A 25444-nucleotide genomic window follows, 5' to 3' on the forward strand; every position below is an offset into this window, starting at 1 on the left:
GCTTGTGCAACGTGGGATTTTTTTTTTTGGGGGGGGGGGAGTATAATAAGTTGATGATTTGGAAATGATCAAAGAGGGCAACAAATTCAGACTCGCACTCTAGAGCCAAATGATAACATATCGGGAGAATGACATTAAAGTTTTAAAATAATAAATTTATAATAATTAAATTCCAGACAAAATAATTTTGAAATTTTAATTATAACTATTAATTTAGATAATTATAAATTCAGGGATTCTCACTACAAATATAAAACATTTAAATTTTAAATATGCTTCCTCTATCCCTATATATAAGATATTCTTAAACGAATCACGCGAATCAATAAAAGTTAGTTATCTACTTAAAAGCATAGTAATATTTCAATTTTACCCTTAATTATTATAAATAAAAATAATTTTTTAAGTAAATTAATAAGTACTTATCTTTTTTCCTTTCCAATGTAATAAGGTACAATAATCCATTTATTGAAACAATAAAAAAAATATTCTAACAACTTTTTATATTTAAAGATAAAAAAAAAGATTCTAGAAAGCTTCTTATATAAATAGGGATGGAAGGAATAACTCTTAGGTCCCGTTTGCTTACTAAAAAAGAATAAAATGGAATATATTCAAAAAAATAAAGATAAAATAAGATGAATCAAGGGGATAGGCAAGCATATTCATAAAAAAATGAGTAATTTAGTTTATGAAATTGAGAATCATGATTCATGAAATTTTTAGAGGATGTGATGATTATCACATTTGTAGTATATATTAATAAGTTTTATCATGCTTCTTATGAGGAAAGGATGATTTAATTTATTTTTATTTTAATTTTTATAACTCTTTCTATTCTTTTATAGTAATCAAAGGAGATCTTAGTTTACAGTTGGGATTTTTTATTGTAATTGTTTCAATTAATATTTATAATTTATTTTTTACAAAGTGTCATCTCCTTAGATAATATGTCTAGGAAGTAATATGACAATATAAGAAGGGCTAAACAGTATAGACACGGGACCCAGGCAAAAGGTGGAGGCTGGTAAAGCCTGAAACAACTACTCGTTTGCTTGCTTATTGGAGGAAGAGAGAAATTAAATAGAGAAAAGTTAAAAATTAATTGCACAATATAATCATATGTTATATATATGTGTGTGCCTCTCTCTCTCTCTACAGGGAGACAACCTGCAAGTCCAATTTCTGACTCCGGCTTTGCCTTTCTCTTTAAAAAGCCTTTAATTCCTCTTCTTGTTTCGCAGGGGGTAATTTCTTCCCTCTTTTTTATCTTCTTTTACCTTCCACCCCATTATTATGTTCCACAGCACCCATAAACTCATAATATGTCTTAGACCTACATGCTTATTAAGAAAACATCACAACTAACTAGAATGCTAACCCATGAATCGTACATATGTATATGCTAAGTTTCTGGCCAGTGTTTTGGGTGGATGTTTTTTAGACGTTGGCTTGTGTAAAATCTTCAAATTAAAAATGAAACTTATTAACATGACAAATTATAATTATTAATAAAATAAATAGTTCAAAAAAATATTACAAATAAACAAAGCATGTAGCCTATAAATATTAACTTGTAGAATGACAGAATTAGTTCGCATGAATCCTTAATTAAACTATACAAGAACAATAAATCATAATATAGTTAAGCTAATGTTCAAGCCACTTTATCAATATTCTTAAAGATGTTTAACAGACGAATACATCAGTAATTAATTCTAACTAATAAGCAGTGCAATACATCCTTAGCTCTACTGTCATTGGTTCAAAACGTTATTAATATCAACACAAAGAATTTATTTATATAGATTACAGGGTCGATAAATTAAATAAGTATGTCAATCAGTTTACACTTTAATTAATCCCAGTAGTGAAAAATAAGCACATACACCAAATTAATAATAAGTGAATGTGCATAAATATATGGACACGAATCATATGGAGTTTCTTTACATAAGACCGACTTCCCTGCAATATATATATATATATATATATCATATATATATAACCTTTGTTGATTTTACCTTTTTCTTGTTTGACCTAATCTACCTCAACTTTTCCTTACCTTGAAACATGCCCATATGGCTCTCCATTTCCCCTCATCACCATATCCTCTCTCTCTCTCTACAGTATTTAATCTTTTCCCACTCACATATAATTAAGCGCACAAAATAATATTTATACACTGATTTTCCAACACTGGCCAAAGAAGCAAGCCATCCAAACCAAAACATTCACCATGACAGATCCTCAGTCTTGGTTCAACTTCATCCCTCTTCTTCATCCTCCTCACTGCTCTTCCTTCTCTACTTCTCATCAATCCAACGTCGTCTGTAATTCCTTATACCCTCTTCATGCTCAGTTCTCTAATAATCACTCCACATCACCAGCACCATCTTCCATTATTCAACTCCAAAGCTCTTCTTCTAGTTCCTCCACCTTAGGCCATCCTCCAAATTCCCCTCCTCTCAAAGAAGCCCTGCCCCTCATAAACAATTTAAGCCTCACAAGAAGTACTGAACCATCTGAAAGAGCCCTAGAGGAGGAAGATGAAGAAAAGAATGAAAGAATGGAAAAAGAATGTGGAGAAGATGACGACGAAGACGAAAACGATAGAGGAACTGTGACTGTAGCCCTAGGAATAGGGCTTCCTACTAGCATGAACACTTCATCATCTTCTTATTCTTCTCATATGGGGTCATCAAGCAGGCAGATCTCAAATTCTGTCGAAATGACTGAAAAAGAGGAACTTGGTTTGGTTTCTGGATACCCTTTGGAGAGATTAAACAAGGGCCAGTATTGGATTCCAACCCCTTCCCAGATTCTCATTGGTCCTACTCAGTTCTCTTGCCCTCTATGCTTAAAGACTTTCAATCGATACAATAATCTTCAGGTACTTGATTCTTGTTATTTCTTTTCCTTTCTCGTTAATTCATCTGATTTAAGAGAAGTCCCTAATTTTTTCCCTTCTCACAGATATGTTCTTTCTTTTTCATAGTTTTGAACTTTTCTTCTTTAATTTTTTGTTTTTGGCACTCTCATCTAAAGATTCATATCTGAACGTGCGCTGTTTGGTCTGTCTCAGACTTCTTACCAGTACTTTAACTGATTATCTAATGTTGTTTTCTTCAAAAAAAGTTAATCAATTACAATTCTTTGAAAATGTTATTTCTATATATACTTTTATGTGTCACCTAGAACGTTGTGCTGCACGAGTGAATGAAAAGAAGCTAGACACATTATTAACAGCCTCTTTCAGGACTCAGATATTTCTTTTATCAAAATTCAGTTGTCTGTGAGAGTCTGAGCTTATTCAGTCTGTGAAAGATTTCAGTCTGTAAACAAAGCACCTGAACAGTAAAAAAAATTATATAGAAGACTTATCTTTGATCAGATGAAAGCATATACCTTGGGACCTCATGTGTCTGAAGGCTGATGATCCACTCTTCCTATACCTTTGATTTGCATATTTCACGAAGAATTGAGAAAAAGAAAACCTCAGCGATAGATCTGAGCTATAATGAACTTTCTGTACAAATCGTACGAACTTCAAGTTTGTGCTAATTTGTCTCATCTTTTTCTGGAAATCTGAAATCAGGTATAACAAAACTATCTTAAGAACTTCTTTTGTTTTGATTTTATTTGTTGACATGAATCAAGCTTGTGAGTTCATCTTTCACATATTGGTTATATATATATATATATATCGGAGAGATCTAAATATTTACTCCTCAACGTTGGAAATTAGAGAACATGATGAAAACAGTAGCTAAAACACTTGGATATATAATGAGAGCGAGCTTTCTCATCAATTTTTACAGTTATGTATATCAAAGAAACTTCAAATATTTACTAGGTTTTCATTGTGCCTGTCTTGACTTTTCTCTTCTATGTTCTTTCTTTCTTTCTTTTTTTTTGGGACACTATCTCTAGATGGTTTTAACTTCTCTAGTTATCTTTTCTAGCCACAACATAGTTAGAGAGAAAATAATAAGCCATGTCATGGCATCAGCTTTTAAGAAATAAGATGGTAAATCAAACTTTAAACACTTCGTTTTGCTTTCTGCCCATTTGAGGGCTTTCATAAAATATTAATTAGGACTTTTCTTCATTTAAACAATTAATTTGAAGTAAATAAGATCTTTTAGTGTTCTAGAAGCATTCAAATGGAAAGCAACAAATTCTACATTTTCGTCCCCCTTTCTCCTTCCTTTCATCTCTTTATCCGTACATACAATCACTTTTTGATCGTAGAACATCTGGATTGAATTTGAAAACCATCACAACAATATACAAGCAACTAATTAACCTATATCTATCTTGATTTTGTCTGTAACAACTCAGAAATTTGCAATTGAATGAAACTAAGTTGAAACAAAAAGAGGAAGCGATTAATAGGATGGGTTTGTGCATGTGTTTGTAACATGAGAGAGAGAGAGAGAGAGTGTGTGTGTAAATTTATACAGTCACACACACGTTCACTCGCTTGTTTCCTTTGTCGGTGGTTCTTCCACTTTAGTCTGCAACTTTGCTGCGTTATATTTGAGTTTTTGATCAATGATAATATTTGTCTAGGAAGCAAAAAAGAAAAATAAAATAAGGAAAACATAGACTAGTTTTAAATATACTCTTTCCATTAAAAAATGTAAGGCATTTTTAGCATAATCTCATTCTCTAATAAAAGTTTATCTTCAAATTAATCCTATCTTTCTATATTTACTCTTATTTAATAGAATATTTCACCCTAAAATAAATATAAAGTGATTTATTTAATAGAGACACTTAAAAAAAAAGATAATAATTTCAACTTAAAAAATTAAAAATATTTTACATTTTTAAATACTTAATTCATTTAAAAATGCCTTACATTTACTTACTTGATAGAGTTTAAACTTCATAGTTTCTATAGGGACTATCATGATAGCACTAGCCGACAACAGGGTCAGTTTATCAGTTACACACACTCACACTAAATTAAGAGGAACATTAATTATAGATTGACGAGAGAAAGGTTTGGATGTAAGTCTACTTATATATGACATTTGAACGCCAGCTAACAGTTAAATCACAGCGTTAATTTGAAAGAGAAAAAAGGCCTAGCTATAAGTGTAATACATGGGGCATGTGCGTGTGGATATTTAGATAGGTGTAATCTCTCATGTACCTAAAAATCAATGTTTTCGAACTTTATTTTCATGTTTGTGAGAGACCATGTTCTAATAACACATGGTAATAAGGCCTATCCAAGTGTAGTATTAGTATATTCTACTCTATAATACCTGTAACTATAATATATGATGTGTGTAAGAGAGAGTATTGTAATAGCACAAGCAAAACTAATCAAGGGTTGATTTACCCAAGAAAAATAGAACAAACATTGTAATTGAAGACAATTTATGATGTGGGAAAGTGTGATTTTTAAAATTTTGAAGAGTGTTGTGAGTCTCATGTTGTGAAGCATCATAAAGTGGTTTATAAGTTTAATTGGCTCTTTAACTCGACAAAATAATCTTTTGGAATGGATTTTTTTTTTGAACTGTGCTCATAATAGAAAGCTTTTTTTTAAATATTTTTGTGTGTGTGTATCTTTGTGTAATAACAACACTTGTGAAGTCTATATTAAGTGTAATATATGATTTGATTCTAGTAAGAAATATAAATCTATTTATTTAATGAGTGTTTTACGTGACATGATAATAATTATTGACTTAATTAAATTGTTGTCAAAGATTTTGTTATATGATACTTAAAAAACTAAACATCAAATTTCAAATTTGTAGAGGAGACTATAGCTTATGTGAGGGGTGTTAATTTATCTTGATAATTTTCAAGTATTAATAAAATTTAGTAGTTGTAATTGAAATACTTATTGTTATTGAGTGAGTTCACCCAGATTTCCAAATATGTAATTATACTATAATAGATGGAGAGAGAGAGAGAGAGAGAGATGGTAATAGTACTAGGATATGTACTCATATAAGGTGGATCATAAAAAATCTTAGTATCTAAACTATCGTTAAAAAGAATGGCGAGCCAGCCAACCTGTGTGAAGAGAGCTTGTTCAAGAAGTCCCTGTGCGTGTATCATCACTATCAAAATCACGTGGAAGATAAAAGACTGATGATCACGGCTTTTTTGGTGGCATTACAGATGCATATGTGGGGACATGGATCGCAATTCAGAAGAGGACCAGATTCTCTAAAAGGGACACAACCATCAGGAATGCTAAGACTTCCATGTTACTGTTGTGCACCAGATTGCAAGCACAACATTGAGCATCCACGAGCCAGGCCTCTTAAGGACTTCAGGACTCTTCAGACTCACTACAAGAGAAAACATGGCATCAAACCCTACATGTGCCGGAAATGCGGCAAGCCATTCGCCGTCAAAGGTGACTGGCGAACTCACGAGAAGAACTGCGGCAAGCTCTGGTTCTGTCTCTGTGGCTCCGACTTCAACACAAACGATCTCTTAAAGATCATGTCAAGGCCTTCGGCCATGGCCATGGACCTACTTTTCCTACTTTTGCCTCCTCTCATGATTGTTGCTTTCATGAAGAAGACGACCCTGCTTCTGAGATTGAACAAGATGGTGAGAACTGATCAGAACGTACTCATCTATAAATGCAGCTAGCTACTAGCAAGGTTTCATCATTCTGTTATATATTATATTAGCTTGTGATATGTATTTAATTTCTTCTCTGATGTGTCCATGACTGTGTTTGTACGTGTGTGTGTTTTTTTAATCATGCATGATGTTACTTACTTTTGGGTTAGTTATTGCATTATGTTTGCTTTGTTGGATTCTGTGATATGTAAATATATGTCTCATTGAATCTTGAGATGATAGCAGTGATATATATGTCCAACTTGGTGACTTTCATGCCTTATGTATAGCAATCTAATGAGAAAAAAACAGTGTTGTTAGTTACAAAATTTAAATTAGAGCTAATAATAAGCTTTATTAAGCCCTGAAACTCAGAAATAAAAGTGATTAGCTCAGGATATCATATAACTCTAAACATTTTAGAATAAATATTAAATTACTTTTAAACGATTGTAATCAAAATTATAAAGTTTGTCCGTTGTGATGCACATGAAAAGTTTTTAGTCTTTTGAGCTAAAAAGAGAAGGTAAAAATTATCTACTCAACTTTTTTAGGCTGAAGGTGTAAATTTAGTTATATATTATTTTTCAAAGAGTATTTGGTAACTTAAACTGTTAGATTATGTGAAATAAATCACGAACTTTAAAAAATGAAGCATTCAGTAGTCCACTATCAATTTCAGCTAATAGACATTATGTGGGGTCCACAATGACATATGGCATGACACGGGCACATCACATCAGCATGGTAAAGGTGTGAATTTAGTTACTAACTATTTTTCGAGGAGTACTGGGTAGCTTTTACTATAAAAAAAGTCCAAACAACACATTTCCCTCAATTTTAACCAAACACTAGTTATTTTCATACTTATGAGAGCTACAAAGCATTAATCTTTTCAATCTTTTTGCTTTTACTCTCAATCTCAACTTGAGAAGAAAAGGTTTAAAGAGTTCTTATATGAAGATATACATAAAGACAACACTAACAAAGTAGAAGAAATAATTTATAACTAAATTAAGCTAGAATCAAGCTAAGCTTTTTCCATATATAGTAAAATCAAACTTCTATTTCATTGGCATTGCCCTTGTGAATATCTTCATATAAAAACTCTTTAAACTTCTTGTTTTTAAGTTGAGATTGAGAACCAAGGCAAGAAGACTGGAGAGACTAATATTTTGTGAGTTTCATAAATAAAAATAAATGGTGTTGGGTCAAAATCAAGAGGAATGTATTTGCTGTCTATTTTTTTTTATAGTAGAACTTCCCAATGTTCCTTGAAAAAAATTTGAGGTTAAACTTACATCTTTATCATGCTGTTGTGTCGTGCCCATGTCGTGCCACAATGGGCTCCATATAATGTTTGTCAATCAAAGTTAATGACAAGATACTGAGTACTTTTTTTTAAAGTTCGTGATTTATTTTGCATCATCTAATAATTTAGATTATCAAATGCCCCTCGAAAAATAATATATGGTTCAATTTGCTACTTTACCCTATTATATATGCATTAATGTATGAGCATGATTTATATATATAATTTGTCCATTTAAAAATTTAAAGTATTTTTAATTGAATCTTCTCTTCAATAAAATAATTATTTATTTTAAAACTAGCACAATCTTTTCATATTATTCTTATTATTTAACAAAATGTTTCATTTTAAAATAAATATATAAAGTGATTTATTTATTATAGATACTTTTAAAAAAGTATATTAATTATACCTTGAAATACTATTTTGAATGAAGAGAGTATATGTATACAACGATTAAAATCATGGATCATCCACCAACTCATCAAGTTGAAGTAAGTGCTATGAACTCTTATCGTCTCTTGAAAATTTGTCAGAATTCAAATTCTAAGTCTTATGTATGTATAACAACTTAGTTAGGAAGAGGTTATCCTTGCAAATAATAATCTCTTACCTGCTCCTCGTGAAGGATCTGTATTTTAAAGACATACCTCTTACAAGATCCCTAACACGCGCCCTAATGTCCACGTACGTCCTCTTCAAAGCATAAGACAAATCTCCATGCTCAATTTTTTTAATTTGTATATCAAATTAAAGAGAACTTAAATTTGGAATTAAATAATTAATAAGTAGAGTTAATTCAATCTTTTGTATAAACTCAGAGATCAGAATATCATATCCGATCCAGGTGACCCTTGCTCTCACTAACTATGATTTCTTATTAGTAAGTAAAGTTAATTTAATCTTTTGTATATTTTTTGGTTGAATAACAAAAACAAGACAATCCAAAATATCATGGCAAATTACACGTACGTACTTCTAAATTGAATTTAATTGTTTTTTAAAGTATAAATTAATCTGACTATATGTTAAAATTTGATATCAACGATTCAAACAAAAAAATGTATAGAAAAAAAGAACTAAAGAGAAACAAAAGTAGACGTTATACATTTTGTGAAGGGAGTGACAAGGCATTATGGCATTATTAGCATTAGTAGCCATGAGTTCTCCGAATGTTGAAGCGTGCAATTTTTGCCAAGAGAGTATACATTTAGAGGTTTTGAAAATAATTAAAAGTCTATAAAAAATTGATATAACTTCAACAACAATTAAGATATGGTTGTGTAATTTACATATAAAAAAGAAAAAAGCAATAGTAAAATTTTCAATCCTTTAAATTTATCTCAATTATAAATTCAGTTCCATAAATTTAATTTTTATTAATTTAGTCCCTTATATCTTTTTAAATTATTACATGAGTCCTTTAAGTTTTAAAATACAAATTAAATTTTAAAATAATATAATTTGTAAAACATATTGATGACTTGATATGTATATATATACTTAAATAAGAACAAATTCACCCTCAAATCATTTAACTTTTTTTCAATATAATTTCTCACATTCACAACTAAACAATTGCACTTTTTTTTTATTAATTTACATGGATACATGCCGGTTCGCATTCGATACTCATCACATGTGACCAAACCATGGCCTTTTATTTTATCTTAAAATGATCTTTTCTGTTTATTTTGAATTAATTTTTAAATATTTTAAATATTATATGTATTAATATGAAAATTATAAAAAATTTTAATGTTAAATTTGGATTGTCTAGAATACATTTAGATTATATGTAAAAATTATAAAAAAATTATATTAAATAGTTATCCAGATTATACCTAAATTGTCCAAAATATATTCAAACAATTAAATTATTAAAATTATAAAAATTTTAATATTAAATTAGACTTGGATAGTCAGATTAAATCTATACTAGCCAAATTAATAATAAACAAATTGATTAAAAAATTTATATTTTTAAAAATTTATATTTTGATAAATATAATTAAAAATACAAAATTTTAAATTTGAATGGTCTAAATCTTGTTAAGATAATAAGAACCATGATTCTCATTCTTAGATGAGCATGAAAGACAGTCCAGATTTAACATCAAAATTTTTTATAATTTTTATATTAATAAATATAATATTTAAACATTTAAAAATTAATTTAAAATAAACAGTAAAGATCATTTTAAAATGAAATAAAATGCCATGATTTGGTCACATCTTGATGTGCCTTCGGTGCATTGAATGTGAACGCACACGGATACAATCAATACTTTATTATCCATATTAACAAAATTTAACAGTGTTACTTTCTTTTTAAATGATTAGGACCAAATAGATAACTGAAGTAAATTTAAAAATTTAAATTAATAAAATTTAAATTTAAGAGATCAAATTAATAATTAAGATAAATTTAAAAGGCTAAAACTTACATTAGCTTAAAAAAATTTATATACTTAATTTTATATACTTAAATCAAGAAATGTATATCATTTATAGATTATTTATTTTATAATAAATTTTAAATTTTTATTATTATATTATTAATGTATTAAAATTCAATTATTATTTTTTATTATATAAAAATAGATTAAGTATATAAGGCTAAATACTTAATCTTTTCTTGTAAAAAATTTTAACAAGACAAACTACTTATCAGATATGGATAGATTGATTTCTCAAGTTCTGTACTATACACTATATATACTATTTCATTTTAAAAATTAAAGAGCAAATTATAATGTTTATATATAATTTTATTTTTTAATAAGTCAATAAATGAAAATATTTTGATTCTTCTAATTAAAAAAATGATAAAAATATTTAAAAGTCATTCTGGAAGCTTAGCAGGAACCATGAGGCGTGAGTCGCAGTGCCTTCAGGAAATTCCTCCTTCGCTCTCTCACTCTCGCTATCTTGTTTTGGTTATCTCTGCTGCGAAAGGACGAATTTGAATGGCTTTAGCGATCAGTCTCCCTAATAACCTGCTTCTGTGCAAAGCCTCGCGTCGCAAATTTCCGGTAAAGTCGTACTCTCAGATTCAGACCAAGAAGCGATGCTTGCGATGTAATACTCTTTACTCCGATCAAGACAATTCCCCGATTGCTTGCTCTTTCCATGGCCACGCCAACGGTATGCTTTCTCATCTACTCGCTTCTTCCGATGACAATCCAATATTTCTCCCCCAATTTCGCTTCCATGTTCTTTTCGTTTCGGTCCTTACTCAGCAGCCACTGATTTATGATATTTAATCGATCTGTTTCTGGATTCTTCTTTTTGCGATTTCCGATCTCTCTTTGCAAGACTATCCTTGGAAAACTTTACACAAAAATTTCTATCTTCTTGTTGTCTTGTCTTGAAACTTATTCCTGCTTGGTCCGTTTGATATCTGAACCTTGTTACGGAAATTACGTCGCAATCTTCTACACTCCCCGAAATTCATCAATTTTCAAAGACTAAATTAGTGCTCTGGCCTCTTGGTATTACAAGTGTAACTTCTTTATTGGTCATAAGTATCCACTAACTTGTTTGGAGTCAATCCTGTTCCAGTTACGGTCGACCACTAACATGCTTTTAATAATTTTAGTTATTTTTAAATTTAATGATATCGTTTAAAACCATATGTATCAACGTATTATAAAAATTTTGGATTATTTTGTGGGTGTTTCTTCTCTGAATTACTGTATAGTTTTCTGTTTTTTTTTTTTTATTTTATCAAGTTGGTTTAAAAAGTTGGATTTGGAGTAGCAAGATTTAACAAGAATCTATAAAGGTATATATCATCTAATCATTTACAACTTATCAGAATTAATAAAATTATGCACTTCCACCAAAAAAAAAAAAAACATTATGCATTTTAGTTTATAAGATCTGAAACATTTGCTTAGTTACAGATAATGAGGATAAACTGTTCTTACTTCTTACTAATCTGAATCCCATACCAACATCAAATGAGCTTGCACGGAATTTTGAGTTTGAGTATGTGTCCCAAATAGACCCAACAATGTTTGATGAGTTTGATTGAGTCGGATTTCATATAAAAACATCGCTAGAACTTACAGCTCGAACAACTATTTCAGGTCATATTGGGCTTGTCTTCAGCAGAAGCCCAGCCAAACTAGCCCATGCAGATGCCTAAAGTTGTGTTGGTGTTGCATTGCAGGAGACAAAGGGTTGTTCTCATTTTCGCCACCACACCAAGGGATAGATGGGGAGTGGACAGACGAATCAGGAGTGATTGTGTACAAATGGAACGACAGAGACAACAGAACCAACACTGGTCGCTCCAATTGGAAGAGACGATGGAGCTGTTGTGCTGAGTACGATGAGAATGCCCCTCCTTGTAGACGAGCCTCCCATGTTTCATATGACGATGGTTTCACTTTGTACTAGTTCTCTCTAATCTCTCTGTCTCTAACACAACACACACAACACACTCTCTCTCTCTCTCTCTCTCTCCTCTCTCTCTCTCTCAAATTCCCATTCTGTATTAATGGTTTTGTTGTTTATTTAGAGAACAACATTGATTTAAAACAGCATATTCACGTATGAGATTACACACGAATACTTCCCCACCTAAAAATTGAAGACATGAGGCTGCTGATTTATGACGGTGCTTGTGAGTTTTCTTTGTTTTGTTTGGTGGTAGTGAGGCTTGATATATAGAGTACTCAATTAGGGTATTGAAAGAACACACAATCAATATCATTTAATCATGAAACAGACCGCGCTTAATGAAAAAAAAAAAAAAACTATTTGTTGTTGTTGTTGTGAGTCTTAAACGAGTAATAAAGATGTGGAGAAGCTGGCCAAAAAGAAGAAGATGGGGAGAAGATATTGTAGTTTGTGTTGTGAGGATTATAGCCGCAAACAGTAGCGGGTTTTCCCCCTAAATTTATACCTATATGAATTATGTATTCCATTTTATTAGGTAATAAAACTTATTGTTTTATTGTAAGAGTCAAAAGAGAAGGAGAAAAGGATACAATTGTTTTAGAATAAAAACTAGTTTAGAATTTTTTTAATAATAAGGGTAATTAGTCTAAGTTTAATTTTCTTTTTCTCTCCTCTACTCCAAACCCTAATTTGGAGAGGAGGGGAGGATATCTCTACATAATCTTTTGATATAATTATCTAATTGAGTCAAATTTATCCGGGCTTAATGGAGGGTCACTTTTTCAAAAGTGTTTCACACAATTTGAGATCTAGTGCTTATGTGACCATAATCATTTTACTAGGACCAACGCGTATTAATTTCAATTTTTAAACCAAGCAAAAGCTCCCCTCTCCTTCCCTTTATTTTTTATCAACCAAACAACCCCAAAAAATAACTAGCGCATTTCTCCCATGTTTTTCTCCATTCTAGTCTTAAGTTACTCAGATCAAATTTTGAGGAGACTTATGGAGAAGATGGTTCAACTTGTGCGGATTATATATATAAAGAAAATGCAGTCCTTCCCAAATATACATATTCTAGTTCCAAATTAATGCACTCATCATCCAAAAAGAAAAGGATTGTAAACAATGATCGATGAGATTGGCCGGGAAAAAGAATGATCAATGAGGCTAGTATCAGAGCAACAGTGTCCACAAACTTCAATTCAAGAATTCTTTTAGAAGGTCATCGCATGCATGCGTACAACGTACTTAAAGTCAGTTGGTTATTAAACTGGTCGTATGCGAGCAAGGTACTGACGTAAAAATCATAATCAAACTAGATCAGATCAGTTACGAACAAATCATTTCATTGAGTCAAGCAAGGCACTAGTTCAATAGCATACCCACCGAATTGACTTGAATTTCAATACTAAGCATCCCTGATAATTAAGAGTGAGCTTTCTATTTTGGCCAAGACTATTAGTGTTAGTCAAATCTGCATTAGTCACTCGAACTTGCCCCATGATACAGAGAAATGCAGGATAACTAAGAAGTGGGAATCTCAGGCTACAACCAGAGCAGTATTTCGTTCTTGGTCAGAAACAAGAAAATGTTTCTTTCAACTCAGAAGCCACAATTAACAGCTAAGACTTCTCTTAAATTTCATATGGACAATGTCATAAACAGCGGCCATGCTAATTTCAATATTTCCGTATCAGATTGAAACCAAAACATAGCAGAATTCCAAGCATGACATAAACAATATGTTGATAATACAGAAAAATCATGCATTACCAGAGACAACCTCAACATCAGGAGGATCCCACAGTCTTAAAAGACTCATGAACATGCCTCAGAATCTCCTTGTCTCTGTTCCACTCCGGCGTAGGAGCATTCACGAAATGGGCATAAAGCTTGTTCTTGGCACACGTCACAGAAATCAAACTATGGGTTCCAACCCCGTCGATCTCATACACGTAATAGATCTGGCCGTTCTCGTCCTTCTTCTCCTCCGACGTCAAGCTGTCCGCATTCGCTATCAGATCCTGCAAATCCACGTCCGACAGCGCCAAATTGTTCAGAACCGTGTCCTTCGGAGCTAATTGGCGAAATCCAGAAAGGAAAGTGAGGTACTCTTTCTCTGTTTTCTTCTTCGGATTGAAGAATTCGCTGTCCGTTCCGTTCGTTCCCTTCTCGACCTTGGAGACTAGGCGCTCTTTCCAGCCCTCAGGGACGTCGTAAACGTACTCGGCGGAGTCTTTCTTGCTAGAGTTTCCACCGTAGCCGCCGTAGTTGGCGGCGCTGGCGGCCGTGCCGTAGTAGACTTGGTAGTTGCGGAGGAATCAGCCAAGGAAGGAAGAGGAGTGGTCGTGAGTACGGTGGCAATGGCGGCGGCGGTTATGGCGACGGAGAGCGGTGGCTTGGAGGATGAAATGGGAAGGAGGGTTTTGGGAGACAGAGAAGGTTTGGATGGGGCGGTGGTTGAAGCGGCGGCGGAGGTGGACGAGGAGATGGGTGGTGGTGAGAAGAGGGTGGCCATGGCGGTTTGGATTACGTGGGAAACGTTATCCCTTTGAGAGGTTGAAGGTTCATGCGTTACGTTTCGTTATCCAAATCCTACTGAGGCGGAGAATGGCCGTGGAAAGAATTTGATGCCTATGTGGCTCTTGTATCACCAATAAGATTGTGCCACGTCGTGATTAGAAGGGGTAATGTTTTCCCAAAAATCACGGTTAACTACATGCAAAAATCAATAATAACCATTAAGATCACAAATGTTAAAATTGAATTTGAGGACTATATTCTTTATTTTTTCAGTTTTAAAAAAAATAATGTTTTGATCAAAGTATCCCAATATAAAAAATTGTACATTTAGTCAAGCTATTAAAGATCGAACCGGTCAAATCGATTAAGATACTAGTTTAAGGGTTAATAATTTACATTTAAATTATAATTAAATCATGATTAAATTAATTATAAACAAAATATTTTATTAAACTTTCCAACCAGATAGAATGATCCAAAATTCCATACTATGCATATAGTTTATTTTTATGGATATTTTGGTCATCATTATAATGATTTGTAAGCTGTGGAAAAGAATCCGGATACTTAAATTCAATTTCAAGATTTTATAATCTTTAATGCTTATTATTTATTTCCCCATGTCCTTGTTTGTAAATTTTTTAAAAAATAAATCATGTAACTTTTTTCAAATTGAATTTTTTGGCAGGAAATAAAGTGCAAATTGAATTCCTAATTTCATGCATTTGGGTGTGGAAAACCATTTTATTGGTACCAATAATTTTTCTCAATTTTTAATTTGGTACCTCTATTTTTTTTTTCTTTTTCATTTCCTACTTCAACTTTCTCTCATTAAAAATGTTAGCCCCTGTAGATAGGAAAGTAGCCAGAGGGACCAACTGAGGAGAAGACAATGTTAAGTCCAAAACATTGAAAGAAAACCGAAGACGCACATGATTTGAAGGAAACTTTCTTCTTGTCGGTGAAAGATATCAGCGATGATATTATCACCCTCTACAATCAAATGATCTATGAGGTAAGAGCCAGTGAAACTTGTGCCGCTGATTATGACAATGCCGAACTCTTTTCTTTTAATCCCCAAAATGTTCAGTATCTCTCCCCCATCGAAACCAGCTGAAACTTGTCCCAGCCTCTAATTTCATTCTTCAGTAGACAATAGCTTCAATTGTGGAACATCTTTTGATAGAGTATGAATCTCACATGTCCAACAAGCCCAACAAGATTAAGAGGCTCACAATGTAAAAGTGATTAAATAAGGCCAAGAGGCCAACAATCGATTAGTAGCCCAAAAACATAAAAAGATCACATAGATGGTTATATGAATAATGACACATTCCATTGCTCTAAATTGATTAGCTTAATAATTTAGATATTAATCTAAAATTTATTTAAGTTTTGTTTCCTATTTCTAGATTAGGATTTTATTTAAAAATGTAATCCCATGATTTTTGAGATATAATATCTAGATTACATCGTTGATTTTTAATTATTTATTTATTATTATTTTCGTCAAGCTAAGATTTTTGAATTAGGGTTTTTGAGTCTTAAATAAGTCTATTTATAAATATGCATTGTAAGGTATGTTTGAATTTGAATAATGAGATTATTCTTATTGTTAGAGTTTATGGCATCCTGAATACAAACATGATCAAAAGCTTAATCAACTCTTATAATATTTTTGAAGTTAAGATTGTTAAAGGCAGATGCTTTAGAGAATCTTCTCCTTGATCTCTATTGTGTTTTTGTCTTTATTTTGACCTCTTTTTCCATATTTTTGTTCCTTTCCTTTGTGTTTCTTGTGTTTGCTTTGTGTTTCAGGATTCTATTCCTAACTACATGATTCTACTTTCGCATCCCTTATCAGTTGGCATCAGAGCTAAGCTTACTAGTTTGTTAGTTTCCTTTCATCTTTCTTTTTCCTTTTACATTGTTCTTCACTTTAGTTTCATCTTTTGCAACCATATCTATATCTTTTACCTACTTCTTCTAATTTTGTATTTGCAACCTTTTTCCCCTCCTTGCAAAAAAAAAAAGAAAAAAAATACTTAAAAATTCGTACAAAAATAGGTAAAAAAAGGCCTAGTTGTGTTGAAAAAAAAAAGCATTAGTGTGCTAAAAAAATCTGAAAATTCCAAAAAAGAAAAATTGCAAGTTTGAGAATTGCAATATTAGTGAAAAGGTTTTCTAATTTGAGAGATTCCATTACAAGTAACAAAGTTGCCTATTTTATTAAACTTAGGCGGTAAGATTTTTCTATTCATTTACTTTTTCTTTTCTATTTTTGGCTCCATTAGTTACATTCTTATCATTGTGATTTTCTATTTTTCTTTTAGTTTTTTATTTTTTTTGTCCTATTTTAAATATCTTTCCTAATTTGGTCTTTGACTATCATTGCAAGGTACTCTTCTCTTTGAGTAAGCCCTTCACTTTCTATTTTCATCTAGTTTCTTATTTTTTTCTTTTGAGTGTTTGATTCATTTGATTTTTCATTCCTTATTTTGTTGCTTTTCATGCCCTTCTTCATTTTCTTTTATGCTTAATTTTATTTAAAAATTTTGCCTTCTTTCACATAGATTTTGAAAAAAAGAAATCCTCTTTTAAAAAATTTGTTCATGTTTTTCTAGTATATTTTAATTTGAAATATTTACACTTGATTGTTTGAGTTCTTTGATTTCTCTTTGTTTCATTATTAGATTTTAATCACAAACTTTTGCATTTTAATCACAATACAAAAGTGGTTAAATAAAGCCAAGAGACAGACAATCAACTAGTGGGCCAAAAACATAAAAGAATTTCATGGATGATTGCATGGATAAATATATCCCTGGATTGCTCCAAATTGATTAACTTAATAATTTAGATATTAGTTTAATATTTTATTTTAGTTTTGCTTCCTATTTCTAGGTTAATATTTTATTTAATAATGTAATCACATCATTTTAGGAGATACAATTTCTAAATTACATGGCTTATTTTTATTATTTATTTATTAGTATTTTCGTGAAACGAAGATTTCTGAATTAGGATTTTTGAGTTTTGAGCAAGCCTATATATAGGCGTGCACTTTTTCATTATAAGGTAAGTTTGAATGTGAATAATAAAATTATTTTTATTATTAAAATTGATAACTCTTGTGAGTCTTAATACTTACTGCGGCATCTCGTGGTGAATACAGAAATGATCAAGAATTTGATCAACTTTTGTAATGTTTTTGAAAGTTAAAATTACTAAAAACAAGTACTTTATAGAATCTTCTCTTTGATTATTATTGTGTTCTTTTCTTTATTTCGTCTTCTTCGTCTTTCATATTTTTGTTCCTTTTCTCTATGTTTTTTGTGTCTGTTTTGTTTTCAGGATTCTACCCTTAACTAGCATGTTCCGCGTCCCCTGTCATCTTCACCCTAATTGTGGTTTCATGCCATGCCAAATGTTTCCTCGTAGACCTGCATCTTCCCCTGGCTCTCTTTAATGGCGTTGAGCTCTCCCCTCACTGTCACTTCTCATATGGCATGATGAAGGGTCCCTTCGTCAAGAACATGAAAGTAATCTTCACAGCATGCTCACCTTGGAGTTTCTTCCTTCTTTGGGGCCATTAAAGCTCGCCAGAACAACTCTTCATCATCTATACTGTGCATGAGAGGTTGCTGGCTATATGACGCAGATCCGCTCAGACTCGGTTGGATTCATGGCTATGGCTGTGGCAGCGGCAGTTCCTCAGCCGTGGTGGTGAGGAAAGGAAAAGTTGTTCTAAGTTGAATGAGAAGCTTTCGAAGTATACACTAATCGTGACACTTAATGACAATCACAAAGAAAATAAAACAAAGAAGGTGGGTGAACAGTAACTTGGGGCCTAAAAGTTGGGCACTAATAGAGAGTGCTTCAATTCATTTCCCATCTTCAAAATGACAACATGCTGTAGCAGAATGCAGAAAAACAGAGAAAGCCAAGCTTGCTGATGGAGATCACAACCCCTCTTTTTAGTGTACCGATATCAACCTGTTGCATGAAGATCGCTAGCTTCTTGGTGATTGGAGATAGCCCTATCACACGAACAAAGATTGCTTGTTGAGACCCCAAATCGAATGAAGCATGTTATACAAAGCTTAATCCTTTCGATTTTCTGATTTAACGTCGTCTTTTCCTACGTTGGTCGTTAGGCAATTTTCCAATCTACTGGGTCCAATGCCTTTAACGGAAGAAAGTTAAAGAAGGAAATAAAAAAGGGCAAAAAAGTAAAGGTACCAAATTAAAAGTTGAGAAAAATTATATGCACCATCAAAATAGTTTTCCCTATCGGCATATGAACGGGTATGGAGTCTAGAAAAATATTTGGGATTAAATTTTGTATATAATATAAATAAAATTTATTTAAAAAAATAAAAAATATTTATTTAAAATTAAATACTAAAAATATAATAATAATTGTGTCCCAATGTTTCATTTCAGTAATAAATTGAAAACATGAACAAAGATGTTAAAAAAAAGTTAATTGGTAAAAGATCAAATTTAGTTGTAATTGATTTATAATATTGATTTTAAAAGAATGTAATAATAGTTTATGAAATAACTATTATTTTAAATGTACAATTGATTTTATCAAGATTGAGAGTGTTCTGGTATATATTTAAAAAAAAATATAATTTTAAATCTTATAATTGATTATAAGATAAATCCAATAAGGCACTAAGTGCCACTGGCAAGGCGTTATAGATATAACCATTGGCTAATTTTAAACACATTATTTTGCTATATAAAAAAGATTTAGACCGTAAATCTACCCACACCATCACCACAAGTTTAACATTATCAGAACATGGGGATAGTAATAATAAATAAATTATATCTCACTCCATAATCCCAAATCACATAATTGTCACAACAAAATAGCTAAATGTTGATAATGATCCATCAAAAAGCATCAACAACATATAGCACTAACAACATCTTAACACACACACACATACACACACAACAAAGTCCACCCAAAAGAAACATCATGTGTCTGAACTTATTGACACTTCTTGCATAGCCGTCGTTTGATGAACACACTCGTCAACCTGTTGTTGAAGAGATTCAAATCGTCGTGATTTTCCATGATCACGCCATCGACAAATACACTTCTCAACCTTCCGTTGAAAAGACTCGAAATGCCGTAGATTTTCCGTGATCACATGCCGTAGACGTTCCATGATCACGAGCTCGGGAAAATTGACGTGAGATGTAGGAGTTGCAGGAAGAGAGTCCTCAGATTCAGAAGATGTAGGATTAGAAGCACAATGAAGATCCCAAGCACCATCTTTTCTCATGAATCCCATTCTGGACAAATTGTTAATACCAATGGTCTCAGGAGATCTTCTTTCTTCCTCATCAAGATGATGAACCTGGAAGTGTTTGAGGATCTCAGTAACAAAAGAGCCATAAGGAAGTGGCGCGGCGGCTTTTCGCGCAAACGCTGTCATTCGATGGATCATAAAGTACGGGAGATTGAAATCCATCTTCTCAAGCAAGTAATACATCATCAACATCTCAGAGTCACTTGCATAAGCAGAATTCCAAGATTTGTTGAAGAAACAATGTCTTACAACGTAGTGTAGAAGCTTGTGTTCCATGGGGAAGTCTACAATAGCTCTATATTCAAAATCTTCTGGTACTTGCTCCATTTGTAGAATCCTAGCGACATATTTGTTCTCATCATAGCCCTCTAAGATCCTAACATTATATGGGTTATCAGTGAAACATGGTCCCTCTATTGTTGGTAGTTTAAGAATGCTAGCCAGAGTTGCACAATCCAACACAATTTTGGTTCCTCTAACCTCAGTTTTGATTGTTGTTCCTCTAACATCCAAGGTTAAGTTAGAGTAAAAGGCACGGACAACCTTTGGACTCCACTCATGTTTCAGTTCCAAGAAGAAACTAAAGGGCTCCAAGGCATGTCTAATCTCAAAGTTATTTTCATACAGAAATGAGAAATCTACATACCAACTCTCAAGAGCCTCTTTATTTACAAAATACCTGTTGAACTTCTCCTCCTGAGCCTTAGTTGAAAGGAGAGGAGGATGAGAAAAGGAGGAAGCTTTGACAGGCATTTTCTTCCTTTCAGTGTCCAAGTGCTGATGATGTTCCATTGACTGGTCTACAGAGATTCCCATAATATTTCACTCGATATCTCATGTACAACTTCAAATTATATTGGGAAAAATCACAAATAAGTACCTGCAAATATTAGTAACAAGTAACCATTAAGAACTTGAAATTGAATTCAAGTATCATGGTCCTTTTCTCAATTTACTAATTATTGTTATGACTAAAATACCCCTAAAAGTAACTGAGTAAAGGTGCATTTCAGACAGGGGCATTTTAGTCAAAACATTATTTTTAATTTGCACAAAAGCACCATGATCCTGAAATTCAATTTCAACATTTTTGTGGTCCTGGTTACTGATTTTCGCAGGTCCTTTGCAATTATATTTCCATCAAGTTTGCGTGTCCAAGCTTTTTTGCTACAGAGACAATCCAGATCGTTACCTTTTGCCGATGAATGAGGAGCTTGTTGAGTAGTCATTAAAGTATTTTGAATTTCTCCACTGGTTGAATCTGTGAACTCATCATGTTCAGTTACATCATCAGAAGCATCAAATCCAGGGTCTACTGATATGTCACTATTTTCAACATCTTCTAATGAAACCACATCATCCACAGAATGGCAAGCTTCACAAAGCCAATCAACAGGAACTATTCTCACAAACTTTTTCATACAATAGCTGCAACCAAAGACAAGCAGCATTAATTCAGATACATATATTGTATATATAGCTTGCGTCCACAAATGTAAGGTGGCTGAGATGATAGATCATTACACATGTTGCTTAGCTACTTTGCATTCAGAGCAAGTAGCAATTGCTTCGGGCCAACCAACATTACCACATATATCACACGGTTCAACCTGCAATGAAAATCAACACACAAGTTTGTAGGGGGTGTGTGTGTAACATATATGAGTAATTTCTCTGTCAGTGAAGTGACTAAAGTAAAAACAAAAGAAATATAAAATGGTAGAGTAAAATGAGGTAAAGTTAGGTATTCAATTAGAAATGAAATGAGGAGACAAAAGATATAGCTTAAGATAAACTTTAAAGATCAAACTGGAAAAAAATAATGAAAGTGGGCAAGTAAAGTGAAAATTTGGGCAAAGTTAAGACTTAAGAGATTAAAATGCAGTGGGATTAATTAGGTCTTTCTCCTACTCTGTGTGTGTCTTCATGCTGCACTTCCATGATGTTATGGCTTCTTATTACTGTAACTTCTGGGCTTCTTCTTCTGCAAGGATGAGAAAGAAGAAAGGATAAATCACGCTAGATAACTTGGGTAGGGCCTAAGTATGACATACTATGTATAAATATGAGAGAATTACATTGAAATTTCACTCAAAAAAATTAATTACTATGAACTGCATTGACAAGTGAATCAAGGCTATTGACAATTGATTGTGTTGTCAATGGCCTTGATTAAGTTGACTATGAATTTTATAATAATTAATTTTTTTTTGTATAGGACTTGAATATAATTTTTTCTAAATTCTTTGTTCTTTTGCTATGCAATAGCATGTTTGACAAAGGCTACTTACAAGGAATAATGAAGAAACTGTTAATCTTTTAAATTTATCAAAGCTATTGATTTAGTTATTTAAATTTAATTTTTGGTAATTTAATCTTTTAAATTTGTATCATTTATTGATTCAATGCTTATTATTTAAAGAAGAGTTTACATTATTAAAATATGCTGACAAGCCATAAAAATCAATGAAAAAGATGTGTAATTATTTAGGCATGACAAAAAAAGAAAACAAACTCAAAAATTCAAAAAAAAACAAAAAAAACAGAACGTTAAATAAGTAAGGGACTAGACAGATAAAAATTGAACTAATATGAGGGACAATTTGTTGTTTTTTTAAATCACATATACAAGTCAAGTTATCAAAATAATTTAAAGTCAGGCCATTTGTGTCTCAAAACTTTAAGGATTGTTATCTTAAAAAATCTAAAGCACTAAATTTTTTTTAAAAAATAGATTTGAAGGGTTGAATCAATAATTGTGACAAATTCAAAGATTTAAAGATTTCATTATCTCGACTTACAGTATAAAACACAAATTTAAAATTATATCACGTATAGCATAAGTGTACCAAACTCATTGACAATATCATTATCAAACATCACAGACATTTTAAGCAAAGCTGAGATATTCAAGTATTGACTGCTGAACAATCCTCACTATGAACAGTAACATTGAGTTTACCAGCTGACACAGGAACACATACTGCATGAACATGAAGCACCACAACCAAGAGAGGAAAAACATTAAAAATAATAATAATAATTTTGAAACCCACAAAAACTAAGAATCTGGAAAGCCAATGCCTTTCTTCTATTGGGAAGCACACCAACAAAAAAAAACCCTTCAATTCTGGAGGGTTAAGCAAAAGACAATTCAGAAACCCAAATTTTGCATGCATTTTTGAAGTATCAAGCTTGTGTACTGTAGAAATTGAAGTCTTTTACCTTGGTTATTTAAATTTAAATTTAATTTAATCTTTTAAATTTAATTTAATTTAATTTAAACCCACAAAAACTAAGAATCTGGAAAGCCAATGCCTTTCTTCTATCGGGAAGCACACCCAAAAAAAAAAACCCTTCAATTCTGGAGGGTTAAGCAAAAGACGATTCAGAAACCCAAATTTTGCGTGCATTCTTGAAGTATCAAGCTTGTGTATTGTACAAATTGAAGTCTTTTACCTTGGTTCAGTGTATCCCCATTCTACGTTTCTGGACTTTGGCCTTGTGCGTCTTCGCTTTGAGCTTGCTTTGTAGAGTGAGAAGAAGATCGAACGAGCATGAGACATTTGCTGAAGAAGTTTTGAAATTTGAGGCATGAAAGAAGCTGCTGCAACTTTTGGCACAATATGTAAGCAAAGTCACTTAAAACGGAAACATGGCCACATGGGGTTGGTTTCTCCTTACCGCGTTTTCTAAAAGATTGTTTAGTCAAATATAAATATTATTAATTATTTAGTTTTTCCAAAAAAAAAAAATATTAATAATTTATTAATTCTTTTTGACTATTCCATCTGCTTGGAATACAGTACAAGTAGTATTTCAATACCTGATAGTGGTACAAGGCTTTTTTTTTTTTTGGGTTTATAAGTAGTGATTAATTAATTAATGTCCTTTTTCACTTAATGGCCCTGTCAAGACTCGAGATATTAAAATTACTTTTTTTCACATTATTATACTCAACTAATGATCATTATTAAATGAGCCTGAGCGACTCTGAACTGGCCTTGGTTTGATTTGAAACATGATTGCTAAGTTGAGCATCTCCCCATCATCTGCAAAGCGAACCGCTCAGTCTCCACATTAAGCAACTCCACTGGCGAAGATTCTTTTATGTTCACCTTTTTTTTAGCGTTTGAACTGACCTTGTAAATTTGTCATTGTTAAAAGGAAAAATGAAAAATCACAATCAAGGAACATTGAAAACAATTTAATTACACTACAGAATCAAATAATTTTAATATTACTCTACAAGATCAAAAGAACCTAAATGTAATTAAAATTTATTGTAAAAAGATAAAATTACCTTGATATATATTTGTTGTTTTTTTTTTTTGGCCTAAACTGATGTATATTTGTTGTGATAGGAGAATTAGTTGTTATTAAAATGAAAATGAGACCTTTTTTTTTTCGAATAGAGTCTTGTTCACTAGATTATGATAATTTTTCGCTACCAAGTTAATATTTTTTTAGTTGTTAATAAAGGAATTGATTGTTGTTAGAATGTAAGTGAAACTTGTTTTTTTTTTTTTTTGAATGAGGACTTATTTATCAAATCACTAAGTTGTTCCTCTCTACCATCAAGTTAATTTTTTGGTATTGTTAATGAAAGAATTTATTGTTGTTTAAATGGAATTAGGACTTGTTTTTTTTTTCTTCAAATGGAGACTTGTTTACCAAATCACAATACTCATTCCTTTCAATCACTGAGTTACTTTTTTTGGAGTTGTAATAAAAAATTAATTTTTATTAAAATGAAAATAAAACTTATTTTTTCTTAAATGAGGAATTGTCGTTAAAAGAATATATATATATATATACATATAAGGGATAATTTTACCTTTTCACAACAAATTTAATACTACCTCCATTCCAAATTATAAGATACTTTTAAAGAAGTTTTTTTCGTCCCAATATAAAAAACTTTGGATAGATTAAAATTTTATTAAATACATCAATTTCAATATTACCCTTCCTCTCTTTATAATTAATTTTCGTCGCTTCTCTTTTTAATATATTAAATGATGGGTATTTTTAAAAGTTTATATTTTTGTTTTGAAAAGATAAGGTTATTAAGTGTATTTAATGAGATTTATTGATATATGAAATTTTATTTAAAAATATCTTATAATTTGAAATGTATGGAGTATAATTTAAATCCTTTATTATTTGATCTTGCAGCGCAACTAATTAACTCCAGTGATCCATGATTGTGATGTTTCCATTTTAAAACCACTCCTATTGAGCTCTATTTATCGAA

At 31.7% G+C, this 25444-nt stretch overlaps 3 protein-coding genes and 1 pseudogene across 4 annotated transcripts; 2 read left to right on the forward strand and 2 right to left on the reverse strand.

Moving 5' to 3' along the window:
- Window positions 1-2190: 2190 nt before the first annotated feature.
- On the forward strand, window positions 2191-6869 carry LOC129314601 (zinc finger protein WIP2-like; annotated as a pseudogene).
- A 3813-nt stretch (window positions 6870-10682) lies between these two features.
- LOC129312340 (uncharacterized) lies at window positions 10683-12348 on the forward strand. 2 transcript variants are annotated; one of them, XR_008593533.1, is made up of 2 exons: window positions 10683-11065; window positions 12013-12348. XR_008593533.1 is itself a non-coding variant. In XM_054954897.1 (2 exons), exons 1-2 carry the CDS (start codon window positions 10888-10890, stop codon window positions 12323-12325), a joined length of 408 nt encoding a protein of 135 aa, XP_054810872.1. In that variant the 5' UTR covers window positions 10752-10887; the 3' UTR covers window positions 12326-12348. The 2 variants fall into 2 exon arrangements, 1 of the variants encoding a protein (XP_054810872.1); XM_054954897.1 differs by having other exon boundaries at window positions 10752-11065; window positions 12096-12348.
- A 1598-nt stretch (window positions 12349-13946) lies between these two features.
- Window positions 13947-14934, reverse strand: LOC129314353 (thylakoid lumenal 19 kDa protein, chloroplastic-like). Its single transcript, XM_054957770.1, is given in 2 exon segments — window positions 13947-14642; window positions 14645-14934. Coding segments are annotated over 2 exon segments (726 nt in total). The 5' UTR covers window positions 14850-14934; the 3' UTR covers window positions 13947-14121.
- Window positions 14935-19707: 4773 nt separating this feature from the next.
- LOC129312528 (uncharacterized) lies at window positions 19708-23789 on the reverse strand. Its single transcript, XM_054955173.1, has 5 exons — window positions 23647-23789; window positions 22099-22171; window positions 21712-21797; window positions 21380-21615; window positions 19708-20987 (listed from the first exon to the last, which is right to left on the reverse strand). The coding sequence occupies exons 1-5, from the start codon at window positions 23781-23783 to the stop codon at window positions 19849-19851; spliced, it is 1671 nt and encodes a 556-aa protein (XP_054811148.1). The 5' UTR covers window positions 23784-23789; the 3' UTR covers window positions 19708-19848.
- Window positions 23790-25444: the final 1655 nt, after the last annotated feature.

Source organism: Prosopis cineraria, unplaced genomic scaffold, assembly GCF_029017545.1.
Source record: "Prosopis cineraria cultivar Desert tree isolate PC_DT_omini unplaced genomic scaffold, ASM2901754v1 PC6, whole genome shotgun sequence".
Classification (NCBI taxonomy): Eukaryota; Viridiplantae; Streptophyta; class Magnoliopsida; order Fabales; family Fabaceae; genus Prosopis; species Prosopis cineraria.

Coding starts and splice junctions, on each gene's coding strand:
- LOC129312528 (XM_054955173.1), bottom strand. CDS start 23,783: ATGCCTCAAATTTCAAAACTTCTTCAGCAAATGTCTCATGCTCGTTCG. Junction 22,172..23,646: donor TGGGGATACACTGAACCAAG/GTAAAAGACTTC, acceptor TCATCCTTGCAG/AAGAAGAAGCCCAGAAGTTA. Junction 20,988..21,379: donor TCCTCATTCATCGGCAAAAG/GTAACGATCTGG, acceptor GAATCTCTGTAG/ACCAGTCAATGGAACATCAT.
- LOC129312340 (XM_054954897.1), top strand. CDS start 10,888: ATGGCTTTAGCGATCAGTCTCCCTAATAACCTGCTTCTGTGCAAAGCC. Junction 11,066..12,095: donor TTTCCATGGCCACGCCAACG/GTATGCTTTCTC, acceptor GTTGCATTGCAG/GAGACAAAGGGTTGTTCTCA.